This window comes from Myotis brandtii, unplaced genomic scaffold (genome assembly GCF_000412655.1).
Source record: "Myotis brandtii unplaced genomic scaffold, ASM41265v1 scaffold550, whole genome shotgun sequence".
Lineage (NCBI taxonomy): Eukaryota > Metazoa > Chordata > Mammalia > Chiroptera > Vespertilionidae > Myotis > Myotis brandtii.
In genome coordinates, this window is record NW_005370043.1 from 201,283 (window position 1) to 218,641 (window position 17,359).

Below are 17,359 nucleotides of genomic sequence, written 5' to 3' on the forward strand. Positions count from 1 at the left end.
AGCTGTTCCATGCAGCACAGGAGGGCTAAACAAGTAAAGAGCAGGGAAACCTCATTCACACAATTCTGCAGTCCCCTCTGCCATCCTGCCAGGAAGATTCATATGGAGTGATGCACTGCCACCTGCCGTTCCTTTGTGGCATTGCAGGCACCTCTGTGATGGAGAGGCATCAGCCAGCTTGTTCAGCTCCTGTCTTGGTGCAGCAAGCCCTCTGGGGCCTCCAAGGGCTGGAGGTTCACTTCCGTAGATCCATTAGGGCAGACTGCACTCTAAGTGCAGAAAATAGATGTTAAAGAGTAGGCTTTGGGGCAGCAGGAAGTAGGTGTAGTATATTAGACACATAAAAAGTAAATGAATACAAGAGGATGTGGGAGTTTCAAAGATAAATAGCACACATTTGTATGAGCATGGAACGTCTAAATATGCAGCAATGAGTTCATGCAAGCACACACATGCACACCTGAGGGTGCACAAGGCCGACATGCTGAGTGTCCTGAATGCCTCTCAGATCTCAGGGGCTTCCAGTCCCCTCCATTTGCACTGCAGCCCATCCTTGCTGTTCCTCACACATGGAGGGCAGGCGCTCTCCCCAGCGTCTGTGCACTTGCTCTTTCCTCACCCCAGATCATCACCAATAGACACCTGGTGCCCTCCTGTACTTTATTCAGGTCACTGCTCAAATGTCGTTTCTTCTTCTGAGATAGTTTCCTTGACCAGCCTGCCAAAGACAGCACTCTCTCACTGACCCCATGCCTGTCCCCCTCATTAACACATAACATCCATCTAGTACCAGGTGTCCCAGCACCGAGAACAATGCCCAACACGTGGTAGCACTCAAAAACTATTAAAATGAACGAATGACCATATTTTAGTAACACGATTCAGTTTTTTCACTAACATCATCCCTCCTGTATGTTCTGACTTTAAAATATGGTTAAAAGTCCTATGTGACAGAGACCAAGAAAATGAACCCCTTTAGAATGGAACTAACCGAGCTGGTGTAGTACTTGCATTCCAGTGGATTCATTTAACTCAGATCTGTCTGAGGAATCAGGACAACTGATGCACAAGAGGGGACCCTGGAACTGAGCCTGCAAATCTGACAGGTGCCATAAGAAAGGTGTAAAAGCTAAGGCCCTGGGGTGGAACACGGCACGGCATGGCCTTCAGGAGCAATCGGGACTAGCAGGAGCCATGCAAAGTCTGAGAGCATGTGTCCTGCCACCTGCCGTTCCTTTGAGGCATTGCAGGCACCTCTGTGATGGAGAGGCATCAGCCAGCTTGTTCAGCTCCTGTCTTGGTGCAGCAAGCCCTCTGGGGCCTCCAAGGGCTGGAGGTTCACTTCCGTCGATCCATTAGGGCAGACTGCACTCTAAGTACAGAAAATAGATGTTAAAGAGTAGGCTTTGGGGCAACAGGAAGTAGGTGTAGTATATTAGACACCTAAAAAGTAAATGAATACAAGAGGATGTGGGAATTTGAAAGATAAATAGCACACATTCGCACACACATGCACACCTGAGGGTGCACAAGGCCGACATGCTGAGTGTCCTGAATGCCTCTCAGATCTCAGGGGCTTCCAGTCCCCTCCATTTGCACTGCAGCCCATCCTTGCTGTTCCTCACACATGGAGGGCAGGCGCTCTCCCCAGCGTCTGTGCACTTGCTCTTTCCTCACCCCAGATCATCACCAATAGACACCTGGTGCCCTCCTGTACTTTGTTCAGGTCACTTCTCAAATGTCATTTCTTCTTCTGAGATAGTTTCCTTGACCAGCCTGCCAAAGACAGCACTCTCTCACTGACCCCATGCCTGTCCCCCTCATTAACACATAACATCCATCTAGTACCAGGTGTCCCAGCACCGAGAACAATGCCCAACACGTGGTAGCACTCAAAAACTATTAAAATGAATGAATGACGATATTTTAGTAACACGATTCAGTTTTTTCACTAACATCATCCCTCCTGTGTGTTCTGACTTTAAAATATGGTTAAAAGTCCTATGTGACAGAGACCAAGAAAATGAACCCCTTTAGAATGGAACTAACCGAGCTGGTGTAGTACTTGCATTCCAGTGGATTCATTTAACTCAGATCTGTCTGAGGAATCAGGACAACTGATGCACAAGAGGGGACCCTGGAACTGAGCCTGCAAATCTGACAGGTGCCATAAGAAAGGTGTAAAAGCTAAGGCCCTGGGGTGGAACACGGCACGGCATGGCCTTCAGGAGCAATCGGGACTAGCAGGAGCCATGCAAAGTCTGAGAGCATGTGTCAAGTTCTTTTTCCAGAGCCTGGATCATAGTTAAATCGTCAGTAACTAGTGACTCTTTCTAGCTCTTTTGTTAAAATGGGAGAGTTTTATCGAGCAATTTCAGCTGGCAGAGCATGGGCTCTGAAATCGAGCTGCTTTAGTTCACACCCTGGAATCAAGGAAGGTCACCTTTCTCTGTTTGTTGGTCTCTAGATGGGGATGATGGCAGTGCCTGCTCCATGAGGTTGTTGTGAGGATGAAAGGGGAATAAAAAGCCATTAGCAGAATCTGTGGTGCACAGCTGTCCCTCAGTAGTGCTGCCTTTGGTCACCTCATTGAACTATTCTGACTTATGACCAACAACTTTTTATCGTATGGCTTCTAAGCCAGAAAATCAATTCTGTTCTGTATGCTGGTCACAAAGCCTCACCTCAAATTCTATAAAGAGAGAGAAGCATGGACAAAAGCAGAGACAGGAAATTATAGCATTTGTTACCCAGCGAATGTTCGAGTATCTGCTATGTCTTGGAAACTGTCCTAGCCTTATCTTTAAAGGTAAATGCACAGGGCTCTTATCCTCCCAAGTTGGCAGCCTGTGTTCCCTGTCTCACAAATGTTACATCAATATGTGTTATTATTGTTATTATAATTAGGTAATGGGGGTTTTAATTTGAGCAAGTGAATAGCATAATCCACATGACTTTCTAGGAAAATCTCTCTGAGAACAATTTGGAGGGTGAGAAGGTACCTCACCATCACCATGCTTTGTATGCATATGTAATGTAGATACATGCAAGAATGAAGCTACACAAACACACGCATATAGTTCAAGGCCTACAAGGCCGACATGCTACGTGTCCTGAATACCTCTTAGATCTCATTGGCTTCCACTCCTTCCCTCCATCTCTGCATTGCAGCTGTTCGGGCTTTCTTACTATTCCTCCAACATGGAGAGCCACCTCTCCCTCAAGGTCCATGCGCTTGTTCCACCCTCACCCTGGCGCATACATTGTATTCTAGGTGCTGAGACACCTGGCATTGGGTGCCGCTTATGTGTTATTGAGGGAGGCAGGCATTGAACATGTAGGGCAGCAGGTGGATCAGGTAGGGATAGGTTAGAGGCAGGAAGTCAGTGAGAGAGTGGTAATGGCCCAGGTAGGGGGGATGGTTAGTGCATGAATCAGGGCAGGATTGGGGTAGGTGAGAAGAGCTCTAGTGGAGACATATTTCTGAAACCAAATAAATGGTGGCCTAAATGGATGTGGGAGGTAAGAAATAAGCAATCTAGATTGACTTTCTACTTCTGGGTTGCTCCCCTGGATAAACACTGGTTTTATTCGACAGATGGAGAAAATAGAATGGGGGAGAATCATGTGTTTCTCAGAACCCTTTGGCTGCTAATTGAGTCTGGAGTCCAGAAGGTGGTTTTGGAGCCCATAGCATGTGGTCATCAGTTGAAGGTCAGGGTGTGGGTGATATGACTCAGCGGAAGAGCATGTGGAGGGAGAAAAGGCCAGAGACGGTATGCCAGGAAACACATGTAAAGGTCAAGCAGAAGAAGAGGTGGTGATTGAGCAGGGGGAAAGGCCCGAGGCACCCCCTTCTTCTCCACCTTGTGGAATAATGGTGGAGGTGATAGATTTCTGTCATTTTCAACCTCAGAGGAAATCACATTTTTCCTGGGAACAGCGACTCAAAGGGAAGGTCAGGGTCCTAGGAAAGGTCCGAGTGGTTCTGTAGGAGGAGGATATTGGTATCTTTGTGGATTTGTTCATCTGATTAAGATTTCTGGTCGAAGGGGCCTCCATCGATAGCATCATCCTTTGTTTAGTTTAGCACATCCTGAGGAGTGAGAACCAGAGAGCTCTCTGCCCACTCAGGCATGCCTTTGTCCTGGACAAGCTTACCTCAACACCAAACACAGTTTACTCCATGGTTACCTAACCAGGTGCTTTACAGACAAGCCCCCCCCCGCCCCCCCCCACACACACACATTTACACGCACACAGATCTTTAAAATCCAGTAAATAATAAAGAATAATTATCCTCCTTCTCTCACCACGCAACATGAAGTCTATGAGATTTATCACAATCCTGGTTTATCACCAAGGATATAACCTCTTGGAAAGACTCTCTGTTTCAATGTGAAACCTCCTATTATGCCTTTTCACCTAAAGACTTCATAAATTATTTGTTAATTTTTAAACTTTTACACATAAACAACTCAGACATGTTAGGCCTGGAAGAAAGTCGGTAAATGGAAAATGTTGAGCTGTAGTTATTCACAATATATCCTTTTCTCCAAGGTAGCAAAAGCTCCAGAGCACTTTTCTCAGGAAAATGACTGCTGTGTTCTGGAGGCATTAGAATGAGTCATGCGTATTCTCTCCAGAACTGAGAGGTTGCAGCAGAGAAAGCTCTTCCCTCTCCATCCCTCCTCTCTCCTCTTGTGCCTCAGGTCCCCTGGAGCATGTGCACCTGGCCCTGCCCTTTGTCACCACGAAGAACAAAGAGGTCAACGCAACCGCCGTGCTGTGGCCCAGCCAAGTGGGCACCCTCACCTACGTGTGGTGGTACGGGAACAACACGGAGGTGGGTCATGCTGGAAACAACACGCATGGGAGCTGGTGGCAGCTCAACTCCAACTAGCTGAAGCAGAAAGGGAATGAGATGGCTTGTGGAACTCAAGAGTCTGGGGGCGGGGGTTCCTAGCCTCGGGGCCAGCAGGCCCTTAGAGCATCAATACATGTATTCTCTTTGTCTCTCTGTCTCTGTTTCTCTGCCTGTCTCTGTTTCTTTATCTCACCATGCCATCCCCTACTTCTTGCCTCTGCCTTCCTTTGTGTAACTGCCCTTCTCTAGTTGGACAATCCTTTGCAGTGACCCTTTGCAGCAGCCCAAGCTTTACACCCTCACAGCTCAGCAGAGAAAACAAACTCTTTCTCCAAAGTTCTAACACAAGTCCTGGGATGGACTATGATTGACCAGGCCTTGGTCACAGCGCTGGGGTGGAAAGAAGTGTGGAAGTCAGCCTCCTGAGAACCACATGAACCAAGACAAGGGAGGGAATGGTTCCCAAAAGGAAAAGAGGTGAATGGATACGGGCCAGGCAAAAGCAACAAATGCCCATTTGCTGGGGCTGACCATCAGACCCTGAGCTATGGATGAATGATTACTCTGACACCACATTTGCTGTGAAAGAGAGGGCTAAGGGACTGCCTGGCTAAAGGAACCAGGTAGCCTCGATCGCCTGCCTCGTTAGGCTTTTATTGTAACGGCAGTTTGAGATAAAGTTTATCTTTTAGATACAATCGATAGGATAAGTAATCTTGGGAGGGACATGTGTTTGCAGTGTCCTTTAAGCAAGGACACCCAAGATTAAGCATAAGGATTCCAGTAAACACCCAGGGGTCTGCAAGTGCACAGACTTGTTTGGAAAGGTCAAGGAAAAATTAGGGACGCCACCTTCGGCACTCCCCTAAGTTAGAATTCTGATCAACAGGGCAGGCTGTCTTCAGCACAATTCCCTTTTTTCAGAATGTCCTCCTTACAAACTTTCCAACCAAGTCTCCTGTGCTCCCCAACACCCATTACCACCCAGCTCCCCAGATGGCCTCCTCACCCTGCATCAAACACGCCAACTTCTTTAGTCAGCTTTACCCCTTCTGTTTTCCCAGAACATCCCCTGTGATCAAAAGTCAGCAGCCATTTTTAAACCAGTAGAGACCTTCACCTCATTTACTCTGAGTCCTTTGTTTGGCAGATGAACAAAAGTGAGGAAGAGGTGGACAGAGTGGCCTGCTCCAATCCCATTCAGCTGCTTCATGCAGGGATCAGATCCAAGGCCTTCTGATGCCTACCCGGATTCTTATTCTCCTTATACCTGGCCGTGTGCTCTGTTTCAGTTTTGAATTCACTCCATTCTCATAAATTAAAATAAGGCCCCAGAGTGTCCGCCAGCATAGGACACAGGACGGACTGCCCTGGACTGGAAGCCCCATCTTCTTCCAGCAGAGTCCCTGTCTCTTGATGATTTAACTGTTCTGATGCAATGCATTTTATTTTAATGCAAATATTGTTCTACCCCAGAGCTGAACTTTGGCTTTAACTCCAGACAATTTTGCACAGGCCAACGATGAACACTCCCCTCTAGCCCTGCTACAAGCCTGACAGTGGAAGGAATCGCTCATCTCTACAGTTAACATTAACTCAGCTGAAAAAAGCCCATTTTTTATTACTTCTGAAACTGTACATGTAAATTCATTCCAAACTGAGAGGACATGACCCACAGTGAGAGAGTAGAAATCTATGTTATTGAAAGCTAGACTTGGAAGGTGAAAGTCCTAAACAATGTTATTCTCTGTCTCCTATTATTTACCTTTTAGCAGAAAACCACATTTTCAATAGATCATGTTGAGCAGCCTTCTTACGCTGGCTTTCATCTTCCCTCTGCCATCCAGGGAATTAAATGACTTTTGATTTTAAAATTAATTAAGAAAAGACAGGAAAGAAATGATTGCGGGGAGTGAGTTGAGGGAGGTCATAGGCTAATTATCTTTTCCTTCAGGACCCCGGCATCCAATTGTAGCACAGGCACTGGTCCAAGTCATTGTCTTTATTTATTTATTTGTTTGAGTCCTCAAACCACCATCCAATTAGTACTTGTTTCCATGGAAGCTGCTTCCATGAAATGCTGATAGGCCTCTCAGAGGAAGCCCAGCCATGCCAGGCCACTCCTGTTAACTACTGTGGTTTTGGTGTTCACGGTTGCTGTGTTCCATTGCAACTTATTATGACTAGTATACCCTGGAGATAAACAACTGGCAGTTTGTAGATTTTCAGTGACTGCTGCTTAAATCTGGGTTCATATGGCCCTCTCTTTTGGTCTGATCTGAATGTTTCCTTGAATGAAAGTATCTGCTTATTATGAGTAGATTATCCATAAAGACACATGTATCCCATCAACAAGCACAACATATCAATCTTCCCAGCCCTCATTATGGTTCCAGGAGAGAAGTGTCAAATTCAGAAGACATGGGCAGGGCTGCTTGGGGCCATGGCTCTATAGCCCCTTTCTGGTCTGGACTTGAGATGATGGGGAGGTATGGATGGAGTCAGATGTCACCAAAAAGAGCCTCCACTGATTTAAGATGCTTGCTGGTGGCCGTCTCCTCTGTAACTGAAGAGCTTTGGCTCGGCTAGTGTTGCTCAGTGGTTGAGAATCCACCTATGAAACATGAGGTCAAGGTTTGATTCCCTGGTTGCAGCCTTGATCCCCAGTAGAGGGTGTACAGGAGGCAACAGATCAGTCATTCTCTCTCATCATTGATGTTTCTCTCTCTCACCCTCCCTTCTTCTCTGAAATCAATAATATATATAGCTTTGCCCTTACTCCATGCTTTTGTTTATTCAAGCCCTTGATCACCTTGGAAGGCAGCATATCATTCAAGTTTACCTCCGAAGGGATGAACACCATCACAGTGCAGGTCTCAGCTGGGAATGCCATTCTGCAAGACACCAAGACCATCGCAGTGTATGGTGAGTACTCTGTCTTCATTGATTCACCGCTGCCCCCCTGCTCAGAGGTTACTCGGTACCAGAGTGCCAGAGGCCATCAGCTTATGACCTCTAACCACAGCACAGAGGACAGTGGTTGAGAAAGAGCTGAGTCAGGTCTGGTCTCCTCTTTTAGGGAAGAGACCCCAGCAAAATAGTAGTCACAAGACACCAGAGGGTTTATTGTTTTGTTTTGTTTTTCTCTCCACGTGGCTCTGGTGCACATAGAGTGTCCATTCGCTCACTCACCTTAGGTAGGGTGAGCTTCATTATATGTAAGGCTCTTTCATTCCATTTGGCATTTTGGTGGTGTTTGAATAGCTAAAACCGATTATAAAAGAAAATGGTTAATATTGAGGTTTTCTATAAAAGTTAACGTTAAGGAATCTACCAATATCTAAGTACTCTGAAAATATTTTACACAAATCTGTATCATAAAAATGATGCTAGATTAAAAGAGATGGAAGGGTCATAACAGGCAGATGTCATATACTGGATATTGATTTGAACAAGTCACTGTAATTTTATAATCCATTGGGGAAGTTGAATATGGTCAGATTATTAGATGGAATGAAAATGTACTGAACTGGAAAGGTGGAATTATTAATTGAAAATGAGGATTGAAAAAACAGTTTATACAAATTGAGCTCATTTGGGAAATTTTTTTCTGCACAGAAGGATATTCAGATGGATGTACTGTTATTAGTGGATAACAAAAATGTAAACTTTTATTGTTGATATGGAAGTGGTACATATGCAGTATGGAAATTAAAATTAAAAAAAGAATTTTAAAGAAGATAGGGAAAGTAAATTCTGTGCAGAGAGAGAGAGTGTACAAAAGAGAGGGAGAAAGGAGGGAGAGAGGATAGATAGATAGATAGATAGATAGATAGATAGATGATAGACAAACCAGCTGGTGGTTCAGATAATATCAATTGTCCCAGTTCCAGAATTAATTGATTCTGATGCAGGTTCTGTTTCTCATTTCTTGTCTTGCCAACTTGACCTTCAAATTCAGAAAGTAATTTGTAAGCAATTTGGAACGTGTCTGAGGAGGATATTCCCTGCATAGCTGGGTGTTAGATTTCATAATGTCCCCTCCCTTTTCCCCCAACCCCCCACCCCTGCCAAGAAGTTGAGAAGCCCAATAGTAAGTGAAAGTAGACCAGGGCTGCGATTTTCCTCACAAAGTCCCATCAGTGAGGCAATGGCCCAGCCAGAGTTCAATCAGGAAGAAAACTTTGGCTTCTCTTTACTTCTCTACCCATTTCTATGCCCTGGGATGCATTGAATCCTCATAACAACCCCAGTGTAGGATAGGTGATATTATTATTATTGGTGGGGAGCTCTCTGCATCCCCACCTGTTTGTTGCTGGTGAATGTGGGGTTCTTGCCGTGTCACAAGAGAGGAATTTTCTGAGACTTGCACCGGAGATTGAGTGGCTTTTAGTTGTGTGAAATTACATCCATGATTTTCCAAGATCCCATTTTCCTTCATCCAGTCAAGGAAGAAGTCCAGCTGTGTCTTTAGCAGCACTAGGATTACAACCATTGCTCAAGGTTCTGTTCCATATTTGCATAGCCCAGGCTAACTTGAACTGCAGCTTGTGTTCCCAGCTGCAGTCCATCAGCCCATTGCCACATGGCTATGAAGGGAACATGGGTAAATGCAAGGAAGCAGGAGCCAAGCCAGAGGAACAAGAGAGCCAAAAGAGAGTGAAGTATTCCGTTGTCTGGGGGATTATGTATCCCCCAATTTTCCCGGGCTTTCAGTGGCCCCACCCTCTCTAGCCAATTATTTTTGCTTCCAGGTTAGACCAACAGGCACCTTCCCTATGTCACCCCAACTTCATTGCTCATGCATCTATCCCCCCTTTGTCCAGTCCCTTCCCCCAGTGATCTGGAGGGAATGGACCCATGGTTCTCTGGGGAGGGTAAAGTTGCAGCTTCCTGGTAAAGCTGCCCAGATGGCAATGCTTGGCTCCCTTTTGCTTTCTTCCTATTAATAAGAACTAGCTAATTACGATGGTATAATTATTACTCTCATTTTTTGCAGAGGCGTAAATAACTTGCCCTGTCTAGTAAGTGGTGGAACTGGGCTTCCAACACAGAACATCCATACCAAGGACTCATGCTTCTGAGATTTCCCTACTGCGCTGGCCCTCATGTCTTTTCCACCTGATGCTCTTTTTCCTCTCTCATCTTCCTGGATGGCACAGGGGTCACTAGGGGCACTGACCTATTCTTCCCACAGATGTCCCCTTGGTTAAGAGTATCAAATATTTTCTTACTAGAACAACAGAGAGAACTTTGAATCTATGTATTCTCTAGGGTTACATGGTCCAACTAGTCATTTTGCAGATAGATAGGAAATTGTGGCCCAGAAATGGGAAATTACTGACTTAACATTATTCTGCTGTTCAGTGACAGATCCAATAATGATGGTAGTGCTAGTAATTAACATTGATGGAACCATTACCAGCATCTGTTCTAAGCACTTGATATATATGATCTATTTTATTGAACAGAGTTGAGAAAGGCTTATGAGAAATATGCTATAATTATCCTTGTTTTACAAATGAGAAAATATGAGGTAAGTATAGTAAACAGAGTCTAAGACTCTGAATTCAGAGGGAATATTTCTAACCACTTTCCACCACTTTGCTACTTAGTTGTTCCTCTTCCTAAAACTCCTTAAAAGGCATAATCCAAAAGAGAGTCACCCCTTAGGATGGGATATCTTCATTGAAAAAGGTGAAGTGGTTTCCCCTCCTCTAACCAAGTCCCTGAACCATCACACTTTTTAAAATTTGTCTTTAGTCAGATGAGTTGTCCAGAGTTGCATATGAATGACTAGAAAATTGTAATGACACTTTTGACATATTAAAGGCAAATTGCAGCACATGGAGTTAGGCAAGATTTAATTCAACCTAAACATCACTAGGGGCACTGACCCATTCTTCCCACAGATGTCCCCTTGGTTAAGAGTATCAAATATTTTCTTACTAGAACAACAGAGAGAACTTTGTATTCTCTAGGCTTACATGGTCCAACTAGTCATTTTGCAGATAGGAAATTGTGGCCCAGAAATGGGAAATTACTGACTTAACATTATTCTGCTGTTCAGTGACAGATCCAATAATGATGATAGTGCTGGTAATTAACATTGATGGAACCATTACCAGCATCTTTTCTAAGCACTTGATATATATTATCTATTTTATTGAACAGAGTTGAGAAAGGCTTATGAGAAATGTGCTATAATTATCCTTGTTTTACAAATGAGAAAATATGAGGTAAGTATGGTAAACAGAGTCTAAGACTCTGAATTCAGAGGGAATATTTCTAACCACTTTCCACCACTTTGCTACTTAGTTGCTCCTCTTCCTAAAACTCCTTAAAAGGCATAATCCAAAAGAGAGTCACCCCTTAGGATGGGATATCTTCATTGAAAAAGGTGAAGTGGTTTCCCCTCCTCTAACCAAGTCCCTGAACCATCACACTTTTTTTAAATTTGTCTTTAGTCAGATGAGTTGTCCAGAGTTGCATATGAATGACTAGAAAATTGTAATGACACTTTTGACATATTAAAGGCAAATTGCAGCACATGGAGTTAGGCAAGATTTAATTCAACCTAAACAAAAGGAAGGGAGATGTTTAAACTCTGGGATGAGCCAGTGGAAAAGTACTAGAGGACTTTGGGGGATTATCAATGTAATTAGGACATCAGTGTTTGCTAATTGGTGCTTAGAAAGTGAGGCTCCTGCCCTGCCCTCAGTGGTAGGGGTCTTATTTTCTTGATGATGACATTGCAAAGGCATGGCCCCCTGGTCCTTGAGAAAGCTATTCATGGCTTATAGAAGATTTATATCTCAAAGGGGCAGAGAAAGAATTTACAATCGCAAGTTTGCCAAAGTAAATGCTCTTAGAAAAGAGAGGTCAGGGACCTATAGTCAGGAAGGAACCTGTCTGGAATGCAGTCAAGTTGAGGGAAACATTAAGGCCATCGTGGTCACACTGAAGGAGGCATCATATTTGGGAAGTAGACAGAGGAAAGATTATCCACCTAAAGACACGTAATAGACCAGAGGAAAGAAAATCTCCTTTTTTATTATTTCCTTTAATGTGCTTCAGGGCACAGGTTTACTCTTAATACAACAAAGAATATATGAATATGTAGAATTTCTCTCTCTCAGCAGCTACTATATATATATATATATGTATATATATATACATACATATATATATGTATATATATACACACATATATACATATATATGTATATATATGTGTGTGTGTGTGTGTATGTATGTATGTATGTATATGTGGATGTGTGTGGATGTGTATGTGCATATGTATTATTGATGTTTACCCTTCTCAGTCCTCCCACATGCATCCCCTATTTGTTGAATGAACTTAAGTATAACATTGCTCAGCCATCCCCCTCTACCCCGCCCCACTGTTTAACATGCTAAGTCATTTCAGAGGGAGCTTCATCATTTGTGTCCTTTTATTAAGATAAACATCTTCCCTTGTAGATGAAGTTTCTACAGTTTGATAAGAGGTTCTGGGGAAGTGAAAATGACATAAACATATCTTTGAAGTGAAAAGTTAGGACTCAGTGGGTGATTTTCTAGCACTGCCATTGACCAGGCTACTAATTAGTATGCATTTCACTGCTCTCCATCAGAACGGACATGGGGGTATTCACATTGATAACCAGTGACTCGTAAAATAGTCAAACTCTGAAAATAGACATCTCTGGACTGCCACTAATGCACACCTTACCATGTAGGAGTCATCAAAGCTTGTGTCCCAGGAGTCCTTGCATTGTTAGGAAATGCAAGTGGGTGTTTATGTTTCCTGAATGTGTATGCAGCATTGCCCTTGTTGCTGAACCCCCAAACACAAGGAACCGCTTAAGTCAAGAAATGTTAGTTAAATAGTAAATGTAGAAATTACAGAGAGCCTGCACTGTAATTCATGCATTTATTTATTCAACAGAAAAATTTAATCATTAAATGACTTATATTTAGGAATTGAAAAGCCATGAAGAGGAAACTATTTCATAGAGCCAGGAATACAATACCCCTTTCCTCATTGCGTTTATATTCCAGTGGGAAACAGACAATAAAAACAAAATAATTTAAGCAGCAAGAAATATGAAAAAGACAAGCAGGGTCATATGATGGAGGGTGTTTGAGTTGGTGAAAGGGAGGATACCAAAGTGGCTGGTGGGAGGGGGTTCTCCCAGGAGAGCCTGAAAGATAAGAAAGTTGAGAATGCTATAGTCTAGGGACCTGAAAGCATGGTGCTAATGTGGGCAGATTGAGGGACCCAGGGAAGGACAGGGGCCTGGAGTGGGGACCCTAGGGGTTCTCCCAGGAGAGCCTGGAAGATAAGAAAGTTGAGAATGCTATAGTCTAGGGCAGTGATGGCAAACCTATGACACGCGTGTCAAAGGTGACACGCAAACTCATTTTTTGGTTGATTTTTCTTTGTTAAATGGCATTTAAATATATAAAATAAATATCAAAAATATAAGTCTTTGTTTTACTATGGTTGCAAATATCAAAAAAAAGTGGCTGGTGGGAGGGGGTTCTCCCAGGAGAACCCGAAAAGTTAGAAAGTTGAGAATGCTATAGTCTAGGGACCTGAAAGCATGGTGCTAATGTGGGCAGATTGAGGGACCCAGGGAAGGACAGGGGCCTGGAGTGGGGACCCTGCAGGACATGAGGCAGCAGAGAAAGTCACTATTGGGTTGTGTGGGATGAGGGGGCTGTGGTAAGAATCTGTTAAATTGTATTCCACATGCTATGCAGAGCCATGTGCCAAATGCTGAGCTGAGTTAAGGTTCTGGGCTATGCTCTGAAACCCAGCACCATGCTGGGGCCAAGGCTACACCTTCCATGTGCGGATGCCCACCAGTGACTGACTAAGACAGGAATTCCAGGGCAGATCCATTCCTGGGGCACAGGGGACTCCTCTGGCTCACTTTGGCTGGAAGACTCTCCCACAGTCTTTCTGGACCTCCCACAGACTGCGGAGCCTGTCTGTGATCACAGTCAGGGGTGCTCAAGCTCCTGTGGCTTTTTCTCCAACTCTCTCCTCATAAAATTCTCGCTTCTGTAACCCCACCTACTTCCTGGAGGAGTGGGACTAACTCAGGGACCAGGGAGACAACTAAGAAAACCCTTGAACTGAGAAGCTTTAAATTCCATTACATAAAACTTTCATGCAAACGCAAAGTAGCAACAGAATGTAATAGAATCAGGGGCATGGAAAGGGAGCAGACTGACAATTCTCAGGGGGAAGGAGTGTGGGGGGTGAGGGAAGAGATTGGACAAAGATCTTACACCTATGGATGAGGACAGTGGAGGGGGGGGTGAGAACCGGGTGGAGGGGAGCGATGGGGGGAAAAAGAGGAATATCTGTAATAAATCTGAACAAAAAGATAAAAAATAGCAACAGAATGACTATAATAATAATTATAAGTATGCAATCATGTAATAATAATGAAAGTGTGTGCAAAATGCAGTTGTGCCATAAAAAAGAAAATTAAAACAAGATAGGAGAGGGCACTCATTTAGTAAATGCTCTAAGTTTGCATGGAAGATGGGAAACATGGGCATTCTAGGCAAGGGATAGTGTGTGCAAAGGCCCAGGGTCATGAACTTGAGGTGCATTCAGGGCGCTCCAGGTCATTTCATGTCAGGAGTACAGAGTCTGGAACTGGGGGACAATGGACAAAGGCTTCGGAGCTGAGCAGGGACCAGGGCCTAGGGCTTTGTTCTGGAAAAAGAGGAGTGGGGAGATAACAGGGATGGGATATTGAATTTGCCTTCTATGTAGTTTGCCCATGGCTGGCCTAGGGCTTTGTTCTGGAAAAAGAGGAGTGGGGAGATAACAGGGATGGGATATTGAATTTGCCTTCTAGCGGGGTCTTTCTGGTGAGTGTGGAGGAAATGGACCCTTCATTAGGGCTTTGCATACAATGCAAAGTATACAGACTTCTTGAGAAAACTACTTGACTTACAGTGATCATCCTGCTCTTGTGTTCCCAGAGGAATTTCGATCTCTTCGCTTGTCCTTTTCTCCAAACCTGGACGACTACAACCCGGACATCCCCGAGTGGAGGAGGGACATCAGCAGAGTCATCAAAAAGTCCCTGGTGGAAGTGAGTGCACACGGTTCTCTCTTGCCCAGGCTGAGAAGGGACTGTCCCTGAAGAGCTTCACGGTGAGGGAATCCTTATGCAAAGAAACGACAGGAGAGATCTGGAGCCCCTGGGAGATCTGTCTGATATCTGCAGAGCTGAGCTCCGTGATTGCAGATGCATCATAGATGCTTCCGGGGGGTGAAACTGTAAACAAATATGTGGCCATGAACTCTACTTAGAGAAGAGCGTGGGAGTTTGTGATACAGTCAGATCACAGAGTTCATGATGAGCCATTAGTAAGTATAAAATCAGGGTCTGGTTTTACGTGTCTTAATGCTGAGAGACACAGTGTGAATCTAATTAGTAAGAGCAGCCCTGGGTTCCAGCTCCACAGACGGTGAGCATAACGGCACAGTGAGCACTCGGAACATGATGGTTAGTCATCCTTCGATGACCAGGTCTTTTAAAGGCATTTGTTGCCTGCAACAGCCCTGACAGGAAGGTATTATTTGTCCTCATTTTGCAGATTGAGCAACTGAGGTTCAGAGGGGTTAACTTGCCTACTGCCTCAAAGCTAATAAGTGTTGAAGGTAGAACGTTGAATTGAAGGCTCTGAGTCCAATGTCTGGGTTGTTACCTGTGAAACACAGCCCCTGGGGTTGCTGGGAAAATAACCAGGTGATGTGATGTATCCCTCTCTAAGCAAATGTCACTGGCATTTCGAGAAGACACCTTCTTTTAGACACACTGCCCTGTGCATACTCCACTTTCATGAATGATCAGAGGAGGGATGTCTGCTTATGGAGCTGCTTGGAATTATTGCACACACCCAGAAAATCAGAGATGAGAGACTTTTTCCTCGGGTATATTCTTAGCCCCCAAAGGAAAGTCAATGTAGGTGTACCTTTTTGTACATTCTCTCCTGCACCCAATACATGATAGTAAATGCCACAAAGAGATATTGGCTAAAGGCATTCAGGTAACCTTGCTCAGAAAACTGATCTTGCATCCACCCTTTTAGCAAACAGCTGGCCTGTCCCATATTCATACTATTATTTTTGTTGATATTTACTTAGCACTTACAATATTCCAAAACTCTTCTCAGTGCCATTGCAATTTAACACATTTCATCACTAAAAAAACTAGCTTAGGATGTGGATAGTATGATTATTCCCATTTTACAGGCAAGGAAACTGAACTTAGAGATATAACTTGTCCAAGGTAACAGTTAAAATTCAGGTTCTAGAGTCAGACCATCACGGTTTGAGTCTTGATTTCATACTTTCATAACCACTCCACTCTGCTTCCATCCTTTGTCTCATTATATGGAGAAACAGGGGTAAGTGGAACAGTGTGCTGTGGAAGGGGTATCTTCAAACACCTCTGGGTACATGCCTTCTCAACATTCGTCTTCAGGACTCAGCATCCATGATATTATGGGTGGCTAAACATTATGGCCACCAGAGGGCGCAGCTGCTAGACCACAGGATCCACTGGAATAAGCCCTTCTGCCCTTGTGGCTATTTGACTCTGGTGTGATAACTGGTTTCTCTCCCCTGCTGTCCAAGAGACATGACTGGCCCCTGCCCCTCAATGAACTCACTGCCCTCCTCCTTCAGTCTGCAGCGTTCTAGGGATCCATGTCCCTATCGATCTCCCAGGCAGCTGTTCAACGTCCCCACATGATTTATCAACCAGGCATCAGCTCAGCAGTGACCAGTTTTTCAGGCTGATTTCTCTTCATATTTATTGTCTGGGGATCAGATGCCCTGGGCCTCCACCTTTCCACCAGCTGTCTAGTGGGCTAGAAATGACTGTGCAAGAATATTTCTAGCAGGACTCAGCATCCATGATATTATGGGTGGCTAAACATTATGGCCACCAGAGGGCGCAGCTGCTAGACCACAGGATCCACTGGAATAAGCCCTTCTGCCCTTGTGGCTATTTGGCTCTGGTGTGATAACTGGTTTCTCTCCTCTGTGTCCAAGAGAGATGACTGACGCCTGCCCTTCAATGAACTCACTGCCCTCCTCCTTCAGTCTGCAGCATTCTAGGGATCCATGTCCCTATAGATCTCCCAGGCAGCTGTTCAATCTCCCCACATGATTTATCAACCAGGCATCAGCTCAGCAGTGACCAGTTTTTCAGGCTGATTTCTCTTCATATTTATTGTCTTGGGATCAGATGCCCTGGGCCTCCACCTTTCCACCAGCTGTCTAGTGGGCTAGAAATGACTGTGCAAGAATATTTCTAGGCTGACGTATAGCATAATCAGCCCAATGCAGAATAAACAGGCTCAACATCCCTCAGGACAGGCTGTGATGGATAGAGGAAGTTTTGAAAACTCCCTGGTTCCCCAGTCCCAAGAGGCAGCTGACCCAGCCCCTGG

The 17,359-nt window shown here is 44.5% G+C and overlaps 1 protein-coding gene across 1 annotated transcript in view; it reads left to right on the forward strand.

Moving 5' to 3' along the window:
• Positions 1–17,359, forward strand: part of SORCS1 (sortilin-related VPS10 domain containing receptor 1) — a 236,399-nt gene that overhangs the window by 183,652 nt on the left and 35,388 nt on the right. Inside the window, exons 19-21 of the mRNA XM_005878302.2 lie at positions 4,713–4,846; positions 7,669–7,792; positions 14,876–14,988. Coding sequence (XP_005878364.1) covers positions 4,713–4,846; positions 7,669–7,792; positions 14,876–14,988 — 371 coding nt within the window. The remainder of the gene's footprint in view (positions 1–4,712; positions 4,847–7,668; positions 7,793–14,875; positions 14,989–17,359) is intronic.